The sequence below is a fragment of the Telopea speciosissima genome, chromosome 5, assembly GCF_018873765.1.
Source record: "Telopea speciosissima isolate NSW1024214 ecotype Mountain lineage chromosome 5, Tspe_v1, whole genome shotgun sequence".
Classification (NCBI taxonomy): domain Eukaryota; kingdom Viridiplantae; phylum Streptophyta; class Magnoliopsida; order Proteales; family Proteaceae; genus Telopea; species Telopea speciosissima.
In genome coordinates this window covers 19,783,856-19,810,501 of record NC_057920.1, presented here as the reverse complement: position 1 = coordinate 19,810,501, position 26,646 = coordinate 19,783,856, and the positions used below count along the sequence as shown (strand labels likewise).

The following is a 26,646-nucleotide window of genomic DNA, read 5'->3' as shown; positions in this document are numbered from 1 at the left end:
AGAATGTAAGGGTATTATGATAATATCACTTCATATGTTCTAATATAATCGTACTTATGTAATGGCTCAGGCTGTGAGGAGCAATCGAGTAATTATCCCATCTAACCTAAACCCTAGTTATTTCTATAAATATTAGTTGGAGACAGCAGCCTAGGTATTCCAAACTTGATACACAGGGTGTAATGCTTTAAGCAACCAGTGCTTAAACCCTAAACCCTAACAAAGTTTTGTTACGAAGGAAGCGGAAATTTCTCTCTATCTAAACGTGAGAAATGGTAGCACAAAATCAAGCTTAGCAATGCTGCCAATTGAGTCCCTTTTGAATGTCCTTGGAATTCAATTCACTTCTCGAATCACACTCCTAGATGGTCTATATTGGATATAGCAAAACCTATAAATTGCTTCCCAAACCTTGTTTGGTTGGGTAAGGTTAAAAGGAATGTTATTGTAGCATTCCATCCACCTTGTTTGGTTGGGTGGGAGTGTTTTGAGAGTGAGGAGGGGATTTACAAAGAGGAGAGAGAAGAAGGTGAGATGAGTGAGAGAAGAGAGAAGGGGGTGGTGGATAAGGATAAGATCAATTGGAATTGCAGAGAGGAGAAGAGAGAAGGGCATGGAGGGATAAGGATAAGCCATCCCGCCCAACCAACAGTCAGATTTACAAACAGGAGGAGAGAGAGAGAAGGGGGTGAGATGAGTGAAAGGAGGAGAAGGGCATGGTTGAAGTTTCGGGGTGGATTGATGAACCATATTGCAGACTGCAGGTTGCAAAGATATTGCATGTTGGGAGGTATTTTAAGGGCATGATTGGAGTTTCGGGGATTGCATACAGTAGGTTGCAAGGTTTCTGCATGTTGGGAGTTATTTTAAGGGTATTGTCGTGTTTGGGTTGCTTCATGTGGGCACGATTCTTGAACCAGGATGGAATGTTGAAGCAATGTTACAAGTCATCCTCGATCTGACTTGGAGTTAAACGGATGTGGGATTTTGTCTCAAGCAATGAAAGATGGGCAATAGAGAGTAGAGATAAGGTCCATTTCTAGTTTGATAAATGGTTGGGTACGTCTTCTATTGTTGAGCTATCTCACTTTGACTCAGCTGTCTTCAATGGCTTCGGATGCATGGTCTCAGACTTTATTAATGGGGATCGGTGGACCTTTCTACAGGTGGAATCGGGTTTTTTGAAGAATATTTTTGATTTGGCAAGGTAGGTTAAAATTCCTTTTCCCCCCAATGGACGATGCTTGTTTTTTTTACCCAAACCACTGCTAGTGTCTTCACTGTGAAATCTGCTTGGGAGGTGATCAGGTCTAGAAACCCAAAGGCGTCGTGATTGTCTTTGGTTTGGAATAAATCTTTGCATCCTTATCATGCTGTTATTGATTGGAGAGGGCATCATGGTAAAAATTAGGGTTAATAATGACCCTACATGCAAAGGTCAGAGCTATACATATTGACCGAAAATATGTAAGAAAGATTTGGGTAAATCCAAGGGGGAATGTAACTAATCCAACTATTGAAATCAAATTTTTGATATGGGTAAAAGATTTGCACAACACCAGCTTAATTTGAACTTGCATGCGGGTACCCCTCATAAGACTCAGATAACTGCAGCACCATCCTTTGTAAAATGTCTCATATACCCCCTCTATTTTTAGTGTTCTTCAATAATATCCCTCCAAGGCATGAAAGTACACCTTGGCGTTGCAGGGAACCCTCCCTCCCCCTTTCGATATAATCTACTTCATGGCTCAAATTTTGTAAGAGGTACTGCGCCTAGCCTGGCTCAAAACTATTTACCCTCTTCTAATTCCAAAATTTTTATTATGCGAGTTTTCTAGAATCTAGATCGTATATTCTTTCCAAATTCCCAAATTAGAAAAATCAGAAGCTTAGGACAAGAGAACACCATAAGGTGTTCCTATGTTTTCTTGGTTGTATTATTATTATTTTTTTTTCTGCTAAAGGTCAGCAAGATTTTATAAATAAGAAGGAAAAAAAAAATAACAAATGTTTAACGTCGAGACATACCCAGACGAATACAAGAACAAATAGAATAAGGAAAGAATACCCTATTGCCAAAAGCCAGAAAAAGACTATCTCTCAAATTTATTTGAATTTCTTAATTGATCAAGTAAATAGCACTTGAGATTCAGGTCATGCTGCAGATATAATCTGGTAAAATGTATTCTCTAATTGATGACACTATCTAATATGTCTTCTAGATTTCTAACCAAAAAACTAATTGGATCCAAAATAATTAAATAAGTACATATAGTTATCTTAATTACGTGTCATAACCTCAATTAGTGTGTCATGTTTCAGGCTTATTGGTATCACCAGATATTGCCTTTTTGTTGTCTATGTCATGCAAGTGTCCCCGGCCATGACCCTCTCCTCCATAAATACCCTTCTAAGGGCGTGTGGCTTCCACAAGCCTTCTCCATCTCCCCTTAATCCATTCTTCCTAATAGCCCTCTTTGCTTAATTCCCCTCCCTTCATGGCACCCTTAGAACTAGAAGCTACCAACCAACCAGTCCCCAATAATGATGTTGAGAAACAGATTGATGGTATCAACTACATCCAAAGGGCACAGTGGCTCAGAGCTGCAGTTCTTGGAGCCAGTGATGGTTTGGTCTCCACAACATCATTAATGATGGGAGTAGGAGCTGTTAAGCAAGATGTAAAATCTATGATTCTTACTGGTTTTGCAGGGATGGTTGCAGGAGCATGTAGCATGGCGATCGGAGAGTTTGTGTCGGTGTATTCGCAGTATGACATAGAACTCTCTCAATTGAAGAGACAGAATGAAACTTCAGATGGGAAAGGAAGTGTTGATGAGAGTGAGAAAGAAGACTTGCCAAACCCATTCATGGCTGCTGGAGCATCTGCTCTTTCATTTGTTGTTGGAGCTGTGGTGCCATTACTATCAGCTTCTTTTATACAGAATTATAAGGTGAGATTGGGGATTGTAATTGCTATGTCAAGCTTGGCTTTGGTGGTGTTTGGAGTCTTAGGTGCTGTAGTAGGGAGGGCACCTTTGAAGAGATCTTGCTTGAGGGTGTTAATTGGAGGATGGTTGGCCATGGCTATAACTTATGGCTTGACCAAGTTGATTGGGCTGGCTGGGATATGATGCTTAGTTTTGCCAACTCCTACCTATATTTTTCTCTCTTTCTCTGTTTTTAAGTTATGGAATTACGTGACATGTATAGGGAGGTGGATCCCCTTCGCATAAGAAGGATAAGTAGTTTTTTGTCCGGGAGTATGGACTATGCCAGCATAGCCATGTATCTATCTCTCTCCTCCTCAAAACAAGGGGGCAGAGGTATCTTTTCATATGGGGAAGAGAGAGATAGACTCAAGAAAGTATTGGTGTAGGTCACACTCACGGACATAGTTCTTTTTCCTGTTAGAAATTTCTTTTCACCTTTTTTTTTTAATGCCATATTGTTAAGATTAATTGTAATGACATGCAAATATAGGTTGTCCACTACTACTATACTTTCTCTCTCTCTCTCTCTCTCTCTCTCTTCAAAGGCTAGGCTACTCTCAGTGAAATATTTTGGCATGAAATGAAGCCCCTTCAAAGAAAACAAGGCATCTAAAATATGAACCAAAGAACTCATAGTTTATTACAGATTTAAGCCATTCTTATAGAGGCTTCTACTGGAACATCGGAGGGATGGGTGGCAGCTCCTAACTATATCGGAGGCGAGTTGAGATGGGATGCAACTTCAATGCCTAGATACAGATTTCCTAGGTGAGAAGGGGGTGGGTTTGTACGATAATGTGGTGGTTTCCTCCCTTCTGAAGGTCAGGCTGGAGGAGGGGAGAGAAGTCCAAGAATTTTGGTGTAATTCTCTTTCTGTATCTGTTCTTTATACTCATTTAATACAATCCATTGCTGATCTTTAGCAAAAAATTATAGAGCAAAATTTCCCCTGGATGCACCCCTTTCTCTGGAAAAATATTAGATATAATACTAACAAAAAGGAACCCTGAAAACAACTTTCATCAACCACGTAGAATAATATACAAAAACCCTAAGAGTAGAATCAAGGAAAATTTACAATTAAAAAGAAAAAAAACACTAGACATTTGAGATAGAATAATACAAAAAAACCCTCCCATATCACAGGTGCTTATTTTGGCCACATCCAATCACCTTAATTACTTCCATGAAATCCTAATGAAGTGAAAAAATATTCCTTGACAAGCAAAAGTAGGAAATGTCATTGAACTTTGAATTTGTACCACCTTCACAATTAATAAATCAAAAAAAAAAATCCAAGATTATTTGTGTGAGCTCTTTTTAAAAAAAGGATAAAATAAATCAAAAAAATATATATAAAAAGAAAAGAACCGTTGTGAAAGACTAGTAATGCCAAATGAGAACGATGTGCTCGCTCAAACTCTCCACGAGTTGAAAAACATGACTTGGTTGGCTAATGCTCTAGCACATGATCTATTTGGGACCCCTCTGGAGGACCTTCTCCTATATTCAGATATTTTATCTTACCCTGAACCACCCAGGAGAAGTGAAACATGGGAAGCATGGCCAATGACATCAATCTGGACGAATCCCACATAGACCCAACCGACAACATCCATCCTATGGAAGTTGGTGATGAAGAGGATTCAGAAGGAGAAGATTCACCCGAAGAAAGTGGGGGTGAGCAGGAAATTGGGCCTAGAGAGTCAGACGATGAAGAACTGCAACAGGATGAAGAAACTAAGGAAGAAAGTTCTGGTGAAGGGGAAGAGCCTTATCGGCTAGTAACACATCTCAAAAAATATGAGAATATTTGTGGGCCATCACCATAGGCTTTACCATTTCAGGTGAACAAGATCTGTAGGAATGTTGACAAAATTCAGAAGATGCTTGCAAGAATGGTGGTCATAGATGACAAATACCAGGAGGAACTCCAACAATTGGAACCTTTTAAGGAGCAGTGGTCACTCCCTCAGGCAATCTGCCATTTAGAGAATTCTGTAAGATTGACTCTGGCCTTGCCACAAGATTTGTGTGGGACTCCTCCTTCTTCTCTTAACCGTGGAAGCAGGGAACACTACGCATGGATAAAGGCATATGATGATTTCATCCTCTGTCATGTCAATGCAGAAGGATTGATCGGTGATCCAATGGGAAATATCCACCCAGTCATTTCAAGCCCTGAAGAGAGCTCGAAAAGCTCTAATTCCCAAGAAGAAGAGAAGAACCACAACTTTTACAAATCCTTGGCGGAAGCAAAAGAATGTACCAAGCCGCCCTAGAGGCTTTTCAAACTATAAGTCAATTGATCCCTGAGGACCAAGTAAGCCCTGATCATCGCCGTATGGTCCAGCAAATTACCGAGAAGCAAGAAACCTTGTCTGGAATCCTAGGCCAAGCTCAGAGATCCAAAGTAGCCTTGACAGATAAGGAGGAGGTCAACCAAGGAACAAAAAAGCACAGTCATCCCAAAACCTCTATTATCATCACAGGCAGCGATGTGGAAGATGATAGCCCCTGTCCAGTTGAATTAGTCATCAAAGAAAGGGTTTCAGAAGTCACAGAGACCAGAAGCGGTAAGAATTTCAAGAACAAAGGGTTAACCATAGAGAAGTATCAGCACAGCCAGCCAAGGCCAAGTGTTGAGCCGGAGAATCAAGTGGTGGACCAACTAAAGAAGGCCCAAGCCAACATCTCAATCTGGGGATTGTTAATGGCTTCGTCAACTCACTGAGAAACTATTTTGAGGGCCCTCACCAAGGTACAAGTGCCCATAGAAATGGGACCAGAGGAATTGTCTCACATAGTAGGGGCCACTTATGCTATCCAGACACTCTTTTTCTCAGAAGAAGATTTGCCCCCAGGAGGGAAAAATCACAACAGAGCCCTTTATATCACTGTGGAGTGTAACAAAAATCAAGTCCCTTAAGTTCTGATCGACAATGGATCCGCTCTCAATGTGATGCTTCTAAAATCTGCTAGATGCATGGGGTTACTCCTTGACAAAATGAAGCCATCCAGTCAGACCATCAGGGTATATGATAACTCCAGGAGGGAAGTGATTGTGATTCTTACCACAAATATCAAGGTAGGACCAGCCTGTTTCACCATAGATTTTCAAGTCATTGACATTCAGGCATCTTTTAATATGTTACTTGGAAGACCATGGTTACATTCAACAGGAGCTCTAATATCAAGCCTCCATCAGAAGCTAAAGTTCATACATGACCAAAAGGTGATTACCATTTTTGGGGATCCAGAGATGGTACATACTCTGGCCAACATAGAGGAGGATCGTTTACCCTCACCAGAAGTGCAATTGGGAGGAGTTGAAATCAGCAACATTTGCATTACTTCTGCAAGCGAAGAAGAATTAATCCCGACAAAGCTTCCGACGACATGGAGTAAAGCGTCTTTGAAAATCATGAAGAACATGAAGTATTTCCCAAGGCTAGGGATGGGAAAGAATCAGCAAGGAATCCCAACATTCCCCAAAATACAAGCCAATGCCAGCCGTCATAGTTTGGGTTTCGATCTAAGGAGGGATTTGAGGAAGAATGCCTAAAAAAAAAGAAACAATGCAGCAAGTAGCACCCCTTATTTCAAGACTCTAAACGGGTACTTTATGAAGGAAGGGGAGAACTTTCCCTATTGTGGAAATCAAGAGCCATGGTTTGATCAAGGGAAAGGTCGGCTTCAACTGAGGTTTGAGATATTCTTTAAAGATCAAGTCGACTGGATAGCCATGGAACTGGAACAAGCAAGCAAGGATGGAATCCAAGGAGATCAAGAGATTGATGAGTTATTTGAAGTGGCAGTAATCATCAAGGAAGAAGAAGAAGGGCCAGCACCCCAGCTCCTCATACAACCTCTTCAAGGATCCATAGCAAATTGGACAAGAATGATGGAGAATTTCCATATCAATGAGTCTGAAGTTGTAACCAGCTCTGATATAGTCCTGTCTGAGTCTGTTTTTTGAATATGTATTTGCTTTCCCTAAAGAAGTTAGAAACTTCTAGTCTATTGAGTCCATCTTTACTCCCTCTTTTATCATGAATGAAATTGCCGATTCTGAGTATGACTTGTCTCTCCTTCATCTCCTTATTCTTCTGAGGACGATGATGTCCTCGAACATCATGACTTGTTGGAACAACTGGAACAAAGGAAAGCTCAACTCGTCCGAGAGGACACTCATCTTATGAATCTGGGAACTGACCAATGCCCTCGAATGATTAAAATTGGTTCTTCTGTCAATAATGACAAAATATACCGAATGACTTCGCTCCTCAAGGAATTCGAGGAAGTCTTTGCTTGGTCCTATAAGGACATGCCCAATATTGACCCAGAAATTGTGCAACACAGGCTACCCACACACCCAGACGCTCACCCAGTCAAGCAGAAGCCAAGACAGATGTGACCAGAATGGAGTGAGAAGATCAGGGAAGAAGTCATGAAGCAGTGGAACATAGGATTCCTCCAAGTGACTCAATACCCTCAATGGTTGTCCAATATTGTTTCGGTCCCCAAGAAAGATGGGAAAGTCAGAATGTGCGTAGATATCCATGACCTAAATAAGGTCACCCTAAGGACGACTTTCCATTATCCTATATCGACATATTGGTCGACAACACCGCTGGTCATACCTTGCTGTCATTCATGGATGGATTCTCTGGATATAATCAAATTAGCATGTGCCCAAAAGACAGAGAGAAGACGACTTTCACCACATAGTGGGGGATATTTTGCTACAAGGTAATGCCTTTTGGGTTAAAGAATGCTGGGGCAACTTATCAAAGAGCAGCTACGGCCATACTGCACGACATGATACACAAGGAAGTGGAGGTATATGTTGATGACATGATAGTCAAATCAACTGACCAGCAAGGTCATTTTGTAGCATTAAGGAAATTCTTTGAAAGAATAAAAGAATACAAGATAAGGTTGAACCTCCAGAAGTGTGTGTTTGGGGCAAGAGCAGGAAAGCTGCTGGGTTTCCTCATCAGTGAAAGAGGGATAGAGGTGGACCCTGACAAGATAAAAGCCATCACAGAAATCCCACCACCAAGGACGGAGAAAGAAGTAAGAGGATTTTTGGGCCGTATCCAATACATCAGCAGATTTATATCTCGCTTGACTGCAACATGTGAGCCTATTTTCAAGATTTTAAGAAAGAAGGAGCCAAAAGAATGGAATGATAAGTGTCAAGATGCCTTCATGAAAATCAAGGAGTATTTGGTCCGTCCCCCTATACTCGTCCTACCAATACTAGGTGAGCCATTGCTGTTATACCTATCTGTGGAGGAAACGTCAATAGGGTCGATGATGGCCCAGATCGATCAGAGAGATGGGGAAGAACATGCGATTTATTACTTAAGCAAAAAATTGTTGGAGTACGAAACTTGCTATACTCCAGTGGAGAAGACGTGTACCTCTTTGGTTTGGGTAACCAAGAGACTGAGGCATTACATGATCTCACATCCGGTTAAGCTTGTTTCAAGAATGGACCCGATTAAATATCTCTTCGAGAAACTGACACTGATTGAAAGGATGGCCAGGTGGTTATTGTTACTGTCAGAATTTGACATAACATATGTCAACCAAAAGTCCATGAAAGGGCGAGCTATCTCGAATCATTTGGCGGCATATCCTACAGAGTCAGACTCACAACCGACGGAGGATTCTTTCCCAGATGAAGTCTTATGCCATGTGGAAGAAAACCAAGAATGGCAGTTGTACTTCGATGGAGCTGCAAATCAAAAAGGATTTGGGGCAGGAGTTTTACTTGTAACCCCTAAAGACTTTTACTTACCAATAACATTCCGTCTGCAATTCAGTTGCACCAACAACATTATGGAATACGAAGCCTGCGTCATTAGCTTGGAAATGGCATTATCTGCAGGAGTGGAAAAGATCAAAATTTTTGAAGATTCTTCCATCGTGATCTGTCAAAGTCCCGGGAAGTGGAGGACTAGGGATGAAAAGTTAAAGCCTCACCAAGTATATTTGGAACAACTGGCTAAGTGATTCAAAGAAATCTCCTTTGAATATCTGCCCAGAGATAGCAACTGCTTTGCGGACGCGCTGGCTACATTAGCCTCCTTGGTGGAATGTGATCCTCGAGACAAGATCCGACCTTTTCTGATAGAAAGAAGAACTAGCCCGGCGTATGGAGAGCCAATCAATATGCTCACTGAGGATGGAAGACCTTGGTACGCCCCAGTTGTTGATTACATCAGAGAAAGGAGATACCCCGAGCATTTCTCGGAAAGAAGGAAGAGGCATCTGCGAAAATATGCCACTCAATTCATCCTACAAGGGAGTCTACTTTATAAAAGGTCTTATGACGGCATCCAGCTGGTATGTGTGGATGAGGAGCAAGCTCAAACCATCATGAAGGAAATCCACCAAGGAGTATGCGGACCGCACATGAATGCAAAGATGCTTGCCAAAAAGATCCTCAGGATGGGGTATAATTGGGCAACAATGGAAGTTGACTACACTGCCTTTGTCAAGAGGTGCTATAAATGTTAGATATTTGCCAACATTATCCATATTCCTCCAACAGAGTTGCATTCGTTGAACGCCCCTTGGCCATTCTCTATTTGGGAAATTGATGTAATTGGGAAGATAACTCCTAAAGCCTCCAATGGACATGAATTCGTTTTGGTCGCCATTGACTATTTCATGAAATGGGTAGAAGCTCAATCTTACGCAGCCTTGACTGCCGCCAAGGTGGCAAAGTTCATAAAAGAAAACATCATTTGCAGATATGGTGTGCCTTAGAAATTGATCTCGGATCAAGGCTTTCATTTCCAAGGAAAAATGGAGGAACTTTGTACCAAGTTTGGCATTGCAAGGTATAAGTCCAATACTTACAGACCTCAAACCAATGGAGCAGTCGAAGTAGCCAATAAAAATATAAAGGTCATATTGCAGAAGATGGCAGATACGCATAATGACTGGGCTGAGAAACTTTCGCTGGCCTTGTGGGCTTATCGGACATCAATCCAAACCTCTACTGGGGTAACTCCATACTCTCTTGTATACGGAGTAGAGGGTGTACTACCCGTAGAAATTCAAGTCCCCTCCGAGTTTTACTTGATAGCCAATTGCCAGAAGGAGAATGGGTGAAAGCTAGACACGAAGAACTCAATCTCCTGGATGAGAAAAGGATGAAAGCCATGGATAATCTCAAAAAATACCAACAAAGAATGGCTACGGCATTTAACAAAGTAGTGCGCCCTCGAAACATCGAGGAAGGAGATCTGGTCTTCAAGGAACAAAGAGCCCTAGTTCATGATCCAAAAGGAAAATTCCGACCTAATTGGAGCGGTCCTTACAAAGTCAAAGCTATATTGCCAGGTAAGGCGGTTCAACTCGCTGACCTTGATGGAGAAGAGCTTCGGGGATTAGTCAATATGGATCAATTGAAGAAGTATTTTGTCTGAGTCTTTTTTCAGCAACTTGAACTACGTTTGACCTAATTCCTCTTAAGGGGTACATAGGCAACTCGATGTATTCGGGTGCGGTCTCAAAAAAAAGAAAAAAAAAAAAAAAGGAGAGGGCATTGTGTTAGTCCTTTTTGTGATCCAGCCACCTGGCGTCCCCTGCAAATATGGGTAAATCTTGCCATTTGGCCTTCGTTTCACTCTTCAGACTTGTAGAAAGTTAGGGTGGTTAGAGCTGGTTATTAACTAAAGACCTATTCTTCATCAAGGTACTAATAGGATCCTTAATGCAGGTAGTATGCGAGGACCAAAGAAAGAAGGCCTAGACGAACAGTTGCACCAATGGACTCTCCGCATGCATATGGATGGACCTACACTCCTAGATGATCTCCACTTGTCGATACTAGGAAGAATCCGATGCCTCAAGCTCCATCATGATTTACTTAGGGAAGCATCAAAATGCTAGGATCCTCAATTACATACCTTCCGTTTTGGAGAGGTCACAGTAACCCCAACCATTGAAGAATTCTGGGCATGCATGATAGCACCTCCTCGAGGAAAGTTGTTCCTCCCAATCATGCAGAAGGACCAACTTTTCAAGATATTGGAAGAGTTCTTCGTCATGGACAAAAAGGGGTTGAAGCAGATCCTTAACTACGACAAGGTTGATGCATTAAAGATAGTAAGAATCTTCAGTAACGGCATAACCGGGGGAGAAGCCCAAGCCCGATGCAGGAAATGAGCATACCTTTTCTGTATGATTGGAAAATATCTCTTAACAAATCCGGGGAAGGGAATGTCTCCCATGATCGCAGAAGTTATCAATCAAATAGAGAAAGGTTGTGATATCATTCCCACCATCCTGGCAGAGACTTTTAAAGGATTTGATCTCATAAACCAAACTCAGAAATATGGAACAGACTTCTTCTATGGATCTCCTGCAATCTTCCAAATGTGATTAATGTAAAAGTTAAGGTTAGTGGAACCGATTCCGTGTCCTCAACTTCGGCCGATGCATTATCAAGTAAGAAGGGAGACATAAGAATTCTACAGGATCCCGGATTGGAAAGAATATTTGGAAAAGAGGATTGTTCAAGAGATTCAGTGGCACTGCCCTTGGATGGAGACCAACACGGAAGTATCAAAGATGCTCGAATGCAATTACGTGAGATTCATAGGTCTGACTCACACCAATTTTTATGTTCCCTCCTTGGTATCTCCAAAGCAGAAATAATTTAAGTCGGAGAACTTCAGAGCTCCAGAGGTTTTGACTTAAGAAGTGGTGATTCTGTTATCAGAAATATGGAGGAAAAATGTTGTAAACAAGTGATATCAAGTAAATGTCTAATTTGTCCTCTGTTATGTATTTGAATCATCTATCAATGGAATTTGTGCTTCTAAAAGAAAAGAGAAACTACTTTGATACTATGATACAAATGTGCATACACAAAAAGGAAGGAAATGTGCAAATAGTACAAGCATTTACATTCATCCATAAAAAAAAAACAAAAAACAACAACCAAATGTATATAACAAAAGAGAGGGAGGTCAGTCGTGGCAGTATTCATCTACAGAAAGACTCGCCCCGGTGCCATCAGGTGCATCTTGACTCGTGTGAAGGGCCTCAACCTCAACTCTAGACCGAGTTAACTCGGTCTGGCACCTATCCAATTCGGCCTAACACAAAGCCTGTATTGCTCTTTCTAAAAAAAAAAGGAGAAAACAAGAAAAAAAAAAAAACAAACAAAAAAAATAAATAAAAAGCAACATCTAAAAAATAGAAATAACAAAAAAAAAAAAAAAAAAAAAACAAAAAAGGGGTGTGATAGAGGAAAACTCACCTAGTGACGGATCGTCTCTCCTCGAGAGATGATGACCTCATCCAAATTGGCCATCATACTCCGCATGTCGGCGTACAAGTCCGCGGACACCTACAAAAAAACAAGAGGATAAAGGGGATCACTTGATATAAAAAGAAAATAATGAAATGCAATAAATAATTAAACTTACCCCATCATAGGGAAGAGGAATGCCTAGGACCCGGTCTGCTGCCATAGGGGGCGGCAGCTCAACTTCTGGCATACGCAGGTCGTCGGGTCTGACGAACCATGGACGATAACATGGGATGTGATCATCTAGACCCGCTAGCCGCACAGGAGGGATTGCGCCAGAAGTCCCTGCCTCGGACTCAGCCCTTACCGCTCGAGAGGCATGTGAGGACCGCCCACGACCAGAACTCCTAAGAATGACTGGTCAGGCTAGATACTGCAAAAGAAGGGGAGCCAGTTAGCCTAAGTCAAATGGAAAGAAGAGGATAGTGAAGACTTACCCAAGGTCCCTCTGGGGTCAGGGGAACGCAAATAGTCTCTCTGTAGAGAAATGCCTGGTAATCCTCAGCAGCGGCTAACTGTGCCGCAGGCTCGCCTACCCTTAGGCGTTGAATGTCCCCCGGCCCCAGGAGGCGAGGAATGCATCTGAGCTGGAGGGAAATGGGGAATAAGTCACTCCTCAGACCATTGCAAAGACACCCGTTCCCCCAAATAAAAAGAGAACCCCCACGGGCCCTCAAAAAGGACCCGTCGAGAACAGAGAGTGACTGCCCGAGCAAATAAGGCCAGCTCAAGAAGGTATTCCAAAAAGTAGGGGCGGAAGGAGACCTGCCAAATAAATAAGAAACAAAATGTGTTAATAATAAAATATAATAGGCATTGAGTCAAGATAATAAAAGGGATTGGTTTCAAGCTTACATCCTCAAACCGCAAATCGTTCAGGAGACCCCGAACCGAAGGAAGGTCCTTGTGACGACCACTCTTTAGAAGGACCCACTTGGACCATCGCTGGGCCCGAGGGAAAATGGCACCTAGGTCCTCTCCCACCTTAAAGATGGGAGCTCGGAAGGATAGGACCTCATAGCTGCATGTCTACAAGAGAACAAGTAAAGTCAGTAGATCCATAAGTAATAAAGCTTTCAAGCAAAAGAGGAAGAGCAAAGGGGGCTTTACCCAAATGACATAAGAGCACCCGATGAGGGTCGGGGAACCTAGGACTAGGAACACCATCATATAGAGGAGATGGGCATAGGCCGAACCTCCCCAATCGAGCTCCGCTGCTGCATCGAAATCCTCAAAAAACTGGCAAAAAGCGAGGTCAACTGTCACGGTCCCAATCATGTCACTGAACACGACCTCGGCCAAAAAGTATAGAAGGAAGCACCTGGCCATCTGGTCGTGCTCCTCAGAGGGTGACTGGTCTGTCACTCCCTTCTTCTTCCAGTGCCACCTCATAGCAGTAGTAGGGAACCCCCTATGGGTAATAGTAAGCCCAGTCATACGACCCTAGTGGTTGAAGCGGTCCACCTGATCCTCTAGGGCTAGTTCACAGCTGCCCCTCCAAACGGGAGTCCCGTAATCATGTAGAAGTCGAGAGGTGTGATGGTCACCTCTCCTAGTGGGAGATGGAAAGTGTGGGTGCTCGGCCACCATCTCTCCATTAGAGCCCGAACGGTCAAGTTATCTAGCTCACGGACGGGGCAAGTAGCAATATGCCCCAATCCAGACTATCTCACCCGGGACCGTACCTCCGGGCAAAGCTCACCATACCACTCTAGCACTTTCACTGTGCCACAATACTCTTTGGCATTGGCAGAGCCTTCTCCTACAAAGGAAAAAAAATGATGATGATGGTTAGATTTCATTAAAAGAAAATCATAATGATATAACAAAAGGGGGAGGGAGGGCCAAAGGGTGCCTGATTCGGTACCTAAAGGCCTTACCTCGGTTCGCATGCCTAAGAATGCCTAAGTCAGTATTTTAGGGCATCGCCCCGATTTGCATGCCAAAGGGTACCTGGTTCGATATCTGGACGCCTTACCTCGATTTAAGTGCCTAAGAATGCCTAGGTTGGTATTTTAGGGCATCCCCTCGATTTGCATGCCAAAGGGTACCTGATTCGATACCGAAAGGCCTTACCTCAGTTTGCGTGCCTAAGAAAGCCTAGGTTGGTATTTTAGGGCATCACCTCGGTTTGCAGGCCAAAGGGTGCCTGATTCAGTACCCAAAGGCCTTACCTTGATTTGCGTGCCTAAGAATGCCTAGGTTGGTATTTTAGGGCATCACCTCGATTTGTGTGCCAAAGGGTGCCTGATTCGATACCCAAGGGCCTTACCTCGATTCACATGCTTAAAAATGCCTGAGGTGGTACTTTAGGAGATCACCTCGATTTACATGCCAAAGGGTACCCGGTTCGGTATCTGGAGGCCTTACCTCGATTTGCGTGTTTAAGAATGCCTAGGTAGGTATTTTAGGGCATCGCCTCGATCTGCATGCCAAAGGGTGCCTGATTCGATACCCAAAGGCCTTACCTCGATTTGCGTACCTAAAAATGCATGAGTCGGTATTTTAGGGCATCGCCTCGATTTGCATGCCAAAGGGTACCCAGTTCGGTATCTGGAGGCCTTACCTCGATTTGCATGCCTAAAAATGCCTAGGTTGGTATTTTAGGGCATAACCTCGATTTGCATGCTTTAGGGTGCCTGATTCAGTACCCAAAGGCCTTACCTCGGTTTGTGTGCCTAAGAATGCCTAGGTTGAAATTTTAGGACATCGCCTCGATTCACGTGCCTAAGAATGCCTAGGTTTGTATTTTAGGGTATCGCCTCGATTTATGTGCCAAAGTATGCCTGATTTGGTACCCAAAGGCCTTACCTCGATTTATGTGCCTAAAAATGCCTGAGTCGATATTTTACGGCATTGCCTCAATTTGCATGTCATATGACACTTGATTCATTATCCAATGGCTTTGTTTCGGTTAACGCACCTAAAAATGCCTAATTTAGCATTATGGGGAATAGTCTCAGTGTATGTGCCTAAAGGTGCCTCAGTAGGGGTTTTAGGGTTTTGCCTTGGTTTGCGGACCTTAGGGGTCCGTGACGGCAGTTAATAATTAAAAGCACGAAGCAATAAATAGAGTGAGTGCACTTACCTCTGGTAGTCCTCCCCAGATAGCGCAGCAGACATGATGGGACGTGTTTCGCAGTGTCACCCCAAGCGGGTACCAATCTGCTCGGTCATCCTCACCCTCCGTGCCCAGCAACGGAAAGTGGGAAGACTATCGGGGCTGTCTGCGGAGAGACATATCACTCGGAAGGTGTGAGAAAGTAAGAAAAATCGAAAATTTGGCAGAGCCTGGCAACAAAAACAAAGGATAGAAATGAGGGGGAAGCCCCTTTTATTTATAGAAAATAGGGTTGTGACCACAACACTGTGGAGGGCCCACCACGGCGCTATGTTGGATTCCCACAAAGCCGTGGAAATTGCCACAGTGCCGTTGACACGAAAAAAAAAAGACCTTGAAAAGAAAATATTTTCAAGAAAGACCCTGAAAAGAAAATATTCTCAAGAAAGACCCCAAATGAAAATATTCTTAAGAAAGACCCCGAAAAGAAAACATTTTCAAGAAAGACCCTGAAAAGAAAATGCTTTCAAGAAAAACCCTAAAAGCAAAATCATATTAACTCTTTTTAAGATGGTCAGACGAGTCCTCTTGCTCTCAATCAAGATCAGACGAATCCTCTTGCTCTCAATCAAGATCAGACGGGTCCTCTTGCTCTCAATCAAGATCAAACGAGTCCTCTTGCTCTCAATCAAGATCAGGTGAGTTCTCTTGCTCATTCTCAAGATTGTGGATGTAGGCAAGTTCTGGTCGAACCACAATAAATCAAGAATTAATTTTTCTCGAGTGTTTCGAGGTTTATCGAATGATTTTATTGTGATTAACCGTTTGTTTTCGCAACTCTACCGCCTTTGAGCAAAGCATCAGTAGTACATGCTCTTGATGATAATATCAGTTGGTCTTTTGTCTTTACCCTTCGGCTATTGGCACAGGCCTCAGCCAAAGAGGGGCAAACTAGAGACACTGAATTTTGTCACCCCCCTAGCGATGATGACGACGGGATACAGACGATGGACGCCGCACCTTCCTCCCTTCCCAGGAACAAAAAAGACAGGGCCCATGGGCCCAAATACACCCCAACACCCAAAAATGCTCATTTTGGCCCAAAAAAAGTGGAAAAAAGAAAAATCTCACTAACCACGGCACTATGACAGTTCCTCACGGCATTGTGGAGGCCCCCCACGGCAGCCAAGTACAAAATCATGGCGCTGGGGTGTTTTCTGACTTCGGCAGGCTTACGTCAACCACGGCGTCGTGGCAGGGGCCACCACGGCGCCGTGGTGGTCCCCACCTGGCCCATGGAGGGGTCCCCCTCCCCCCAAGCCAGAGGTTTTGGGGTAGAGAGACCCTCCCAGCTCGTTTTTTAGTCTTTTTTCCCCATTTTTTCCCCTCTTGAGTATCTATTGAAGCGAGACTCCGAATGTATGGGTAGATCCGTCGATTACCCACTCGAGTAAAAAAGCAGTTCCCACATCTCTATCTCACTATCCCGTCAGTGTACGGATAGCGAAAATCCCCTTCGCAACCGTTATTCTATCCGCATACAGATAACCAAAGAACAATCAAAAGGAGCCGTTACTCTGTTTAGAAAATCCCGTGTTGGCCCATTCGTCCGTCTCCCCTGAGCCAGGGAATCGCTGAGATCCGAGGTACACTCGCATAGAGGTACATTTAGTACATTTCCATCATTTACAATGTAGTTTTTTTTTGTGATTTATCATTTAGTGTACATACTATAAATGCATGTATAATGTACATTATGTAATTTCATAAAGAGAGAATATTCCCCCCTTTTAGCATCTATAACAGAAAGATCGGTTCTTGCCGGGCAAGATTGGTGCCTAACACCTTCCCATGCATGTAACCTGACCCCTTACCTGAATCTCTGACCAGACCATATGGAGTTCTGTAGCCCGTTTCCATTCATAATGGATAGGGCTACATCTGGTGGGTCCAAGGCCCTAAACCTAGGTGGCGACTCTTCATTGTGTTAATGTTTTATGAAGTATGACCCTTACCCCATGATGAGGTGTCAAAACGATACCCCACTTTATCAGACCCAATAGCCTTTTACCAATAAGGCTGAGGAAGCCTCGTCACAGAGGACCACGGTACTTACAAGTGTCATTAAGGTTGTGATATTTAATCATGTCATTAGACAGTAAATAAAACTACATGTATATTATAACACATTAAGAAACTCGTGACATTTTATATTGTCATGAGATATTATATTTAAATCAGTAATGTATATAAAAATCTTGAAATTTTTTTAATTTTATTTATTGAGACCATAACTATAACATGTAGTTGTTTATGACATTTAGGAGAATACAATCTTACAATGTCTAGTATTTATAACTTTATCATTGAAGGGATAATGTTACTACACATTTCATCATTTTATATCCCATAAAGTTATGGGGAAAGTTATTTGAGATTATCTTATAAATATATAAAGGCATTAAAATTTCCCCATAACTTTATGGGATATAAAATGATGAAATGGATGCGATTTTCGATTTTACTAGGGGTTGAATGGTCTTTTCATACACAAAGGTATTGCTTTGTGTCTAGGCATAGGGACTATGCTAACCACACTGCCGGTTAGCTTTCTTTTTCTCATTTTGTAATACCCATCTTTGTCCAAGGTAAATCCGTTAACATAAAGATCAGATGGGTAATTTTATAAACTGAAACACATTATTGTCAAATCTTCTAATTTTTCTCTTTTCTATGTTTGTATTCCCTTATTTGTTTTTACTTCCCTTCCTCTTCCTTTCGTTTTCTTTCGTCTGTTTACCTTGCAATCAAATGGAACCTTTTTCTCTGGACTGACCCTTGGATCCCATATTTACCTAGTTCTAGCCTCCCCTCCACTGTTGTGGCCCAAGATTCTTATCGACATGTAAGTGATTTTGTCTGTTCTAACAATTGGAATTTGATCCTGTTAAAAATTCTCATGGTTCCTTTGTCGTCTTCTGATGGTGGTTTCTTTTAAGCCTATTTGGAGTGTTTAAAACTAAATTGGTTACCAAGGCATTAAGTGCTTCTGGGGGTCTTGTGTCTAACGCTATCATCTCTAAATGGTGGTGGTTTTTTCTAGAAATTCAAGTTGCACCCTAAATTTAAAGTGTGTTTTTGACATATCTTAAATAATGGTATTCCTATGTGCTCCATTTTAGGGAAATCGATTTCTCTTGATACTTCTTGTCCACTATGTAAATCGGATCAGGAAACAATATGACATTTGTTTTTATCTTGTGAGTTATCTAAAAGGATTTGGGCTGCTGGCCGGGAAGTTGGGTTTAAGAACTGAGACACTCAATAGTTCATTTTTTGTTTCCTTCTCTTATGCTTTCTTTTTTTTTTTGCTTCCCCTGATCATATCCCCCTCTTTTCTTTGCCGTTGGTTTTTTTTTTTTTTCCTGCGTTTATCATTACCTATTATTTTATTTGGGCTTTTCGTAACTGTATTATTGTCAATGTTAGAAGTAAACCTGATCCGGTGTAGACTCTCATTCGTACTAATCGATCATATCTTGAATATCCGCTTATGGTGTATTGTTTCAAGGTCACTTTCTTTTGATAGGTTTTGGTTCCATTATGACAAACCATCTTTTGGTAGCAGAAGTTCAGAGTATCATTTAGGGATTAAAAGAGGCTATGTGTGTGAAGCTTCAGGTGATAGAAATCTTGTTAGAGACAGAGGAATCGATGGATCTCCTTCCTGAACTTACTAAGGGCACTTGGGTGTGGAATATGATCTCTATGTTTTTGGAATATTAAAGGGTTTTAAGGTGTAAGCTGCTAGGGCAATGCTTCATAAGTTATGTTTTATTCACCAAGGGACAATGAAGATATTATTTCTCTCTTTGCTTTGGTTATCCCAAAAAAATGAAACCTTTTTTAACTAAAGGGTTGTTTTTTGGGGTGAACAACTGCTTGGTTAATTGATCGGTGACTTGCAAGTTGAGCACATGCCCTTACGGTCATGGGACCGATTCTCCTACTTACATTTGTGGCATAAAAAGCACCCTTCCCTCTTCCCTTGTAGTTGTAGCTTTCTGTTGGCTTTTCTTAGCCTTCCTCCTTGGTAGTTGTAGTTGTCCTATGGGCTTGATTTAGATAGACAAAAAAAAAACAAAATGACTCCATATTTATCATAAAAATATGTCAGTCCTCGCGACACATACATTGTAATATGGGGAGAGAGAAATGAGAGGTTTGGACCAGTGGGAAGTGGGGACAGATCTTTTTTCTTCTGTAAACATATATGCCATTATGAGAAAGAAGTATCTCTTTCCACCAATTAGTGTGGTTCCAACTTCCAACAAGAGTAGTCAAAATAATTACAGGAAAATCACAAGGCTTAGAATGTTTGGTCAAACATAAAGAGTTTTGCAGAGGATAGCTTCTAGTGCAACTCGCTTGAGGCTAGTGTAGTAGAGCCTAGTCCTGGGGAAGTCTCAAGTTCGAGACGTCCAGTTTCTCATCTTGTTACCCCCAGCAAAAAATAAGAGCTTTCTTTACTTCTTCCTTTTCAGAAAGATTTAGAATTGGAATAATCTTCATGACTTATAACATGATCATGAATTACAGTGTTAGAAATTGGAATGAAATCAATCGACCTCAATTTCAATTAGTGTTGATTCCTACAATTTATTTTGGAATTTGTCATGAATACTATACCATATTCATTTTTATCCATTTTCCCTTCTTTTAATTAATAAATAGTAAAAATCAATGAATTCCCAAACCTTTGGAGTTGAAATCTCATAACAAAAGGAGATTTCTGAAATCTTTCCTTCTTCATCTTGATTCCAAATTCTACGGTTCCATTCAATTTCAGGCCAAGTTCGATATGATTGATAGAAGCAGATCCCATGTCTAATTCTGGATTTTTAAACCTTAATTTATCCTTGAGTGCACATGAGGTTCCCGCCACTACGGGTCTGCGGAGGGACATACATTAACCATTATCCTTAATTTCGGATATAATCCTTGTTTTAGTAGTATTAAAGCTGGGAGAGCCGAAGCAGTTTCACATATTCATGGGATCAGTGTACAAAGTAGGGTTCCACAAGTTATCCATCTTCTAGTTGCTGATGATAGTCTTATATTTTTTGAAGTTAAAATTGATGAGATTCATTATTTGCGAGATATTTTATCTCTATATTATAGGGCATCTGGTCAGTCAATAAATTTGAAAGAAGTCCTCTTTGACTTTTACACCATATGCTCATCCAAAGTTAAAGATGTGGGTTTCTCTGATTCTGAGGCATCCATATGGTTCTGGACCTAAGAAGTACTTCGGATTACTTATAGATTTAGGTGTCTCGAAGGTTTCTCTTTTCAAAGATATTACTTCTAAAATTTAAGGGAGAATTCAAGGTTAAGTCTAAACTTTTATCACATACGAGTAAGGAGGTTCTCCTAAATCTGTGGTATTCTCTTTGGGAAATTATGCTTTAGTGCATTTTAAAATGCCAATATCTCATCATAGAAGAAAGGTTGTTGCCAATTTTTATTGGGGGATAATGATGGACGCCCAAAAATTCATGGGATCACTTATGTAAGTCTAAGGAGAAGGGAGGTCTTGGTTTTCATGATTCTGCAATTCAAAATCGTGCTTTATTATCAAAGACTGCATATAGACTTTGGTTGTTCAGAATTACAGAGAGCCTCAACCTCCTCGGTTGTATCTAGCAGATGGTTTCTAGATTCTTATGGAAGACTATTTGGTCGTGAAGCACTGTACCAAAAATCTAGTGTTTCCTATGGAGATCTTGTGCCTCTGGTTTTGCTTCGAGAGATGCTTTGGTTCATCAAAATATTCAGATTGATTCTCATTGTTGTTGTGGATTATCTGAAACTATTTCTCATATTCTTCTTGGCTGTGATTTTGCAAAGGCAATGTGGTTTAGAAGTGGATTGGGTTATATTGTTTCTTCTTCGGAAGATCCTCAAATTTCTTCATTTAGTTTTTAATGCAGATCGTTATTAAGTGTTGGGAAGGAACACAGTAGACGGTTGATCTCTCTTGCTTCTTTCATTCTATGGTACATCTAGCTTGCTAGATGCAACCTTGGGTTTTTGGTCGATGAGTACATGATGGAGATGAAAAGGCCGTCTGAAGCGTTTCCCAAATAGCACGGCTTGTGCATTTGCCAAGCACCAAAGGAAATACTTCATCGGAGAGGGAGGACAGCAGGAGGCTGCGAAGGAGAGAGTCCTGGCGGCGCCATGTAAGACCAGAAGCAGCGTCATCAGGGCAGGGCGTGGTGCCGTCGAGATAGCCAAATAACCCTTGTCCATCAATGAAGGGCTCAACTTGAGTCTGCTAGAAGAGGTAATTTTTGGAGGTGAGTTTCACCAATAGGTAATGATGGGCATGGTGTAAGGAAGGAGAACCAGTAGGGAGGAGGCCATGATCGGCTATTTGAGAAGAAGACACCGTCTCAGTAGGGTCCCCCATGAGAGAAGAACACAGCAGCGTGATGCGCAGAAACAGAAAAATAAAAAAAAAAGAGGGAGAAGGCTCGTTGGAGCTTAAACGGCTCGTGATACCATGTTATAATAGGTGATTGTATTCCATAATTCAAATAGAACCAATTACAGTAAGTATACTTATAATACAAAGAGGTCGAGTTAGAGTAGGTCTCACATGCGATAATAGAATAGTCCATTATCACATGGGAATGTACAACATGAAGAAGACGTGATAGAGTGTGAGTAAAAGACCAATATAGTGATCCTAGAATAGGAACGACTATATTGGTTAATAGTACGGAATCCAGACGAGGTAATTCTATGCTCAAAACAAGCCTTTGAAGAGTTTCATAGTGCACCATCGAACTTTAATATCAGGTGTGATGTCTCTTCACTTGATTTTTCTTTTTTGCTAGAAGATCCTTGCATTAAAAGAACGACAAAGAGCCAACTACAAAGACAGGAAAAAAACAAAGAACACTGCTACTAGCTGTGACAGTCAGCCAGCTCCCCCAACCCATTACAAGAACCGGTATCTAGGCATACCCATAGCATCACGAGCCAAATTTTCTTCAATATGTCTAGGAAATGGAATACTTGTGGAAGACACTCCCGTAATCGCCGCATGTTTAGCCAAGTAGTCAGCAATAGGAATTGCTTCTCTATAACAGTGTGTAATTTTCCAATTGCAGGAATCTAGAAAAGGTTTTACCACCTGCCATCTTTGGAGCGCAAACCATGGAATTTTGGAATTTTGAATAGACAATACCAAGGAAGCCGATTCAGATTCTATCCAAAGATCCGTGAAGCCTCTTTCCCTAGCAGAAAACAGCCCATCTAACAAAGCCTCGAACTCAGCTACAAAGCTGTTTGAGACCCCCAAGTATTTTCAATATGAATGAACCACTTGGCTTGGGAATTTCGAAAAACTCCCCCAGCCCCCGCCCTTCCTGGATTCCCAATAGAGTTGCCATCAATGTTAAGCTTGATCCACTGCCGATCAGGCCTGCACCAAAACACCTCCAAAATATCACGAGCAAAGGCGTTAGAAACAGCCATCCCAGGATCCTAACACAGCTCAAGTCCTGTAAAATTTTCACCCCTTTAATCAAAAAATTCCAGTCCCTAATCTTCCCTTTCACACATTCCAGGACCTGCCAAACATTCCTAAAGATACCGTCATGGCGCCTTCTATTTCTTTCTTCCCACAAAATAGCAATAATAATTGAAGCACCTACAGCCCACGGCTCCTTCACATTCGTGCTGCCAAAAAACCCTTGAATGGTGGAAGCATTTTCCCACACAAAACCAAACCAAGCTGAAAAAGAATTCCAAACTGCAGTGCTAAACTCGCAAGTGAGAAACAAATGAGGGATGGACTCACCATCTTTATTACACAGAGAACACCTCGCTGCCAAACAAATACCACTTTTTTGTACTTCCTCGTCCTGTCGATTATGTTAAGGTGAACTGTGATACAAGTTTTCTATCAAAAGAATGCAAAGGTGGGCTTGGTTTCATTTTCTGGAATCACCAAGGTCGTGGTCTTCTTGTTGTTTCTATACCAGTTGCATTTAACACTATCATGGTGGGTGAAGTTATGGCTATTCGTTCAACATTATTAGAAGGGATATCTTAAGGATATGATCGTTTGCTGATAGAATCTGATCACAATGATGTTAATTATCTCATATCTTCAACGAGGAGTTGGTCCTACACCATTGGTCATTAAACTGATATTGAATGATATAATTTAGGGAAAATGTTCTCTGTGCCGCAGCGTAGCCTACGCTCAGGCACATGGGGGTGGCGCAATGACCATCCTGCCCCCCTGTACAGACTACTCATGTGCTTGGGCGCAGGCTGTGCTGTGGCACAGAGAACAGCGTCCCTATAATTTATTTGTCATCTTTTTATGTTTCATGCAATTCTCTTATGTTCCAAGGGAGCAAAATAGCTTTGCTGACTCCTTGGCAAGGAAGGCACTGTCGATAATGTATACAACTTTTATGGGCTAATTCCGATCCATATGGATCGAGGCATTATGTACTACACCTGTGTGTACTACACATTACTCTCAATAAAGTGTTATTACTTCTACCACAGAGAGAGAGAGAGAGAGAGAGAGAGAGAGATCTGACCGAATAAGCAGGAATTGGGATTGGCTGAATACTAATCGACCAAAATCCGATCCCCATCATGGTTCGAAGTATAGGTATCGTATCGCCTCTATGTATTGGTATCGCATGTCACCGATCATGGTACCATGTTGATACTATATTGGTTAAACAGATCGATCGAACAAGAGCTAAAACAGTTAAAAAAATATATTTCTAAAGAAAATCAGGGTAAACTTGTCCAATATAGCCGATCCATGTCGATACCATATTGATAGCATATCGTTTTTGCAGGTAATTGACACCGATCTGATACCGTGCACTAAAACCATTATCCCCATCCTTAAAACACTTGGATTTTAATCCTCTCCAATTCCCTAAATTGTGCAGTGTGGTAGTTTGGGTTGAAGATTTTGACACGTGGCAGCTCGGACATCCAATGGTCCAAGCTCATTGACTTCCATTTTTTTTCTTTTTTTTGTTGAGTTTGGCACCGTTGGATGTCTGAGCTGCCAGGTGTCGACATCTCCACCCAGAAAGTTTTAGGGAATTGAAGAGGATTAATTTTAGATTCAGATAAAAATTCTTTAACACTGTTACTACTTTATTAATAAAGGAATTGGAGAGGATTATTTTCCAGATTTAGATAAAAATTCTTTAACACTAGGGGTGAAACAGGGTCGGGTTGGGCCGGGTTTTTTAAACCCTAGCCTAACCCTGAGTCCTCTTAGCTCGACCCAAGCCCAGCCCAACCTTAGGTCTGGTTGAGATAGGCCCAACCCTATCGCGCTCAGCCCAGCCGAGCCCGGCCTTGATTGACCTTGATCGGGCCGGGCTGGCCAGGTTGGCCTTGATTGAGCCTAATTTTTGCCAAGGGTTGGTTTGGCCCTGATTTTTGCTAGGGTCTGGTTGGCCTTAACTTGCCCTGTTTTTTGCCATTTATGTTGTACTTTGTATTACAAAAAATGAGACACATGTGATTGGGTATTGGTTTGTTTCATACTCAATTGACTATTTTTAGACTTTTCTTTGAGTTAAAAAACTTAGTCCAATCTTAAAATTATAAATATTTTCATTCAAGAGATAATGAGTATTTTTTGGTAAACAATAGAAAATTAGATACCAAACAAAAATTGTAACATGTAAACAATAAATTGTAAAACATAACCTAACATAGGGGCCGGGCCAGACTGGGTTAGCCCGAGGCCTCAACTCTATCCCTGCCCGACCCTGACCCAGGGCCTGAAAATTTTCAACCCTAACCCACCCTCAGGGTTGAAAATCTAGCCCAAGCCCTGTGCTGGCGGGCTCAGGCCGACAGGACCAAACTTACGCCTCTATTTAACATGGGTACTATTTTATTAATAAGTAGAGAGAGAGAGATCATACAGGGATTATTGAGCTAACTAGGGAGTTTAGTTCTGGTTGATGAAGGAAGCAAAGCGGGACATCATGGCCACAGCCTTCTCATCGGTGGGATTGAAGAGGTGAAACACATGACCCTCTCCTTCTACCTCCATCAATTCCAGTTCTCCTCCCCACCCACTCTTCCCCAACGTCTTATGGTAAAACTCACCCCTCTCTTTCAACCCATCCTTCTCCGCAACGCACACCAGCACACGCTTACACGCCAGCTTCTCCAAGTTTGCACAAGTCGCCGGATTCATCAACGGATCATCACAACCACTCGTCGAAGGACACAGCAACAACCACAGCTTATCCGCCTTACTCTTCTTCTCCTCATCACTCGCCTCTGAACCCAATTGCTGTTTTTCCCCAAAGAAATAAGGATGAATCAAACCCAACCCAACAAACCTCACCCCCTCTAATGGTGTCTCCGCCGCTCGCAAAGCCATATTATGGGCAATATTAGCGCCTGCGCTGTCTCCCATCATACTCACTCTGTTCAGATCGGCGTGCTCGGTCAACCATTCTTCAGGGCCGTTCCCTTTACAATGTGAAGCGACCCATTGAAGCACTACCCATGAATCGTCATAAGCGATGGGGAGAGGATGTTCTGGGGCTCTCCTGAAATGTACAGATACAGCAACCACGTTACCCTCTGCAACTAGAGATGATACATAAGGGGTGTAAATAGGGGAGAAGGGGGTTTCGATGCAAAAGCCACCGCCATGGATGTAGATCAGAAGGGGAAGCTTTTGAGCCGAAGAATTGGTGATTTTGGGGAGGAAAAGACGGGCGGAGACACCAGTTTCAGGTACGATGACGATGTCTTTGGAGGAAACACCGGTTTGGGGATCGATTGCAGTGGCGGGAAGGATTTCAGTTCCTGCGAGCCTTTCGGCGTGACCGTCCTTGTAGATCCGAATAAAATTTGGCATATAAAGAGCTACTTCATCGTTGCTTGAATCCATTTCGCAATTCAGATTTTCACCAGAACTTCGGAGGGTGGTAGGGAGAAGGAAAATTGAAAGAGAGGGGTTTGTTTGTTTGTGTTTGTGTTTGTGTTTTGTGAGGAATAGATTTTGAGGACTAGCATTTATGATTTGGAGTATGGGTGGGTAAGGGAGTAGACGAAGGGTGTTAAACGGTTTGGTTTGGTTCAAATTATTTATTTAAATGGTTTTAATTTTGAAATCATAATTGGATCATTTATTAAATGGTTTGACGGTTCATATTACA

General features: G+C 41.9%; 2 protein-coding genes across 2 annotated transcripts; one reads left to right on the top strand and one right to left on the bottom strand.

The window, feature by feature from the left end:
* Positions 1–2,501: 2,501 nt before the first annotated feature.
* On the top strand, positions 2,502–3,137 carry LOC122662850 (vacuolar iron transporter homolog 4-like). Its single transcript, XM_043858556.1, has one exon. It carries the CDS (start codon positions 2,502–2,504, stop codon positions 3,135–3,137), a length of 636 nt encoding a protein of 211 aa, XP_043714491.1.
* A 22,263-nt stretch (positions 3,138–25,400) lies between these two features.
* LOC122661042 (probable carboxylesterase 12) lies at positions 25,401–26,436 on the bottom strand. The gene has a single exon (XM_043856345.1). The coding sequence runs from the start codon at positions 26,376–26,378 to the stop codon at positions 25,419–25,421; it is 960 nt and encodes a 319-aa protein (XP_043712280.1). The 5' UTR covers positions 26,379–26,436; the 3' UTR covers positions 25,401–25,418.
* Between the last annotated feature and the right edge of the window lie 210 nt (positions 26,437–26,646).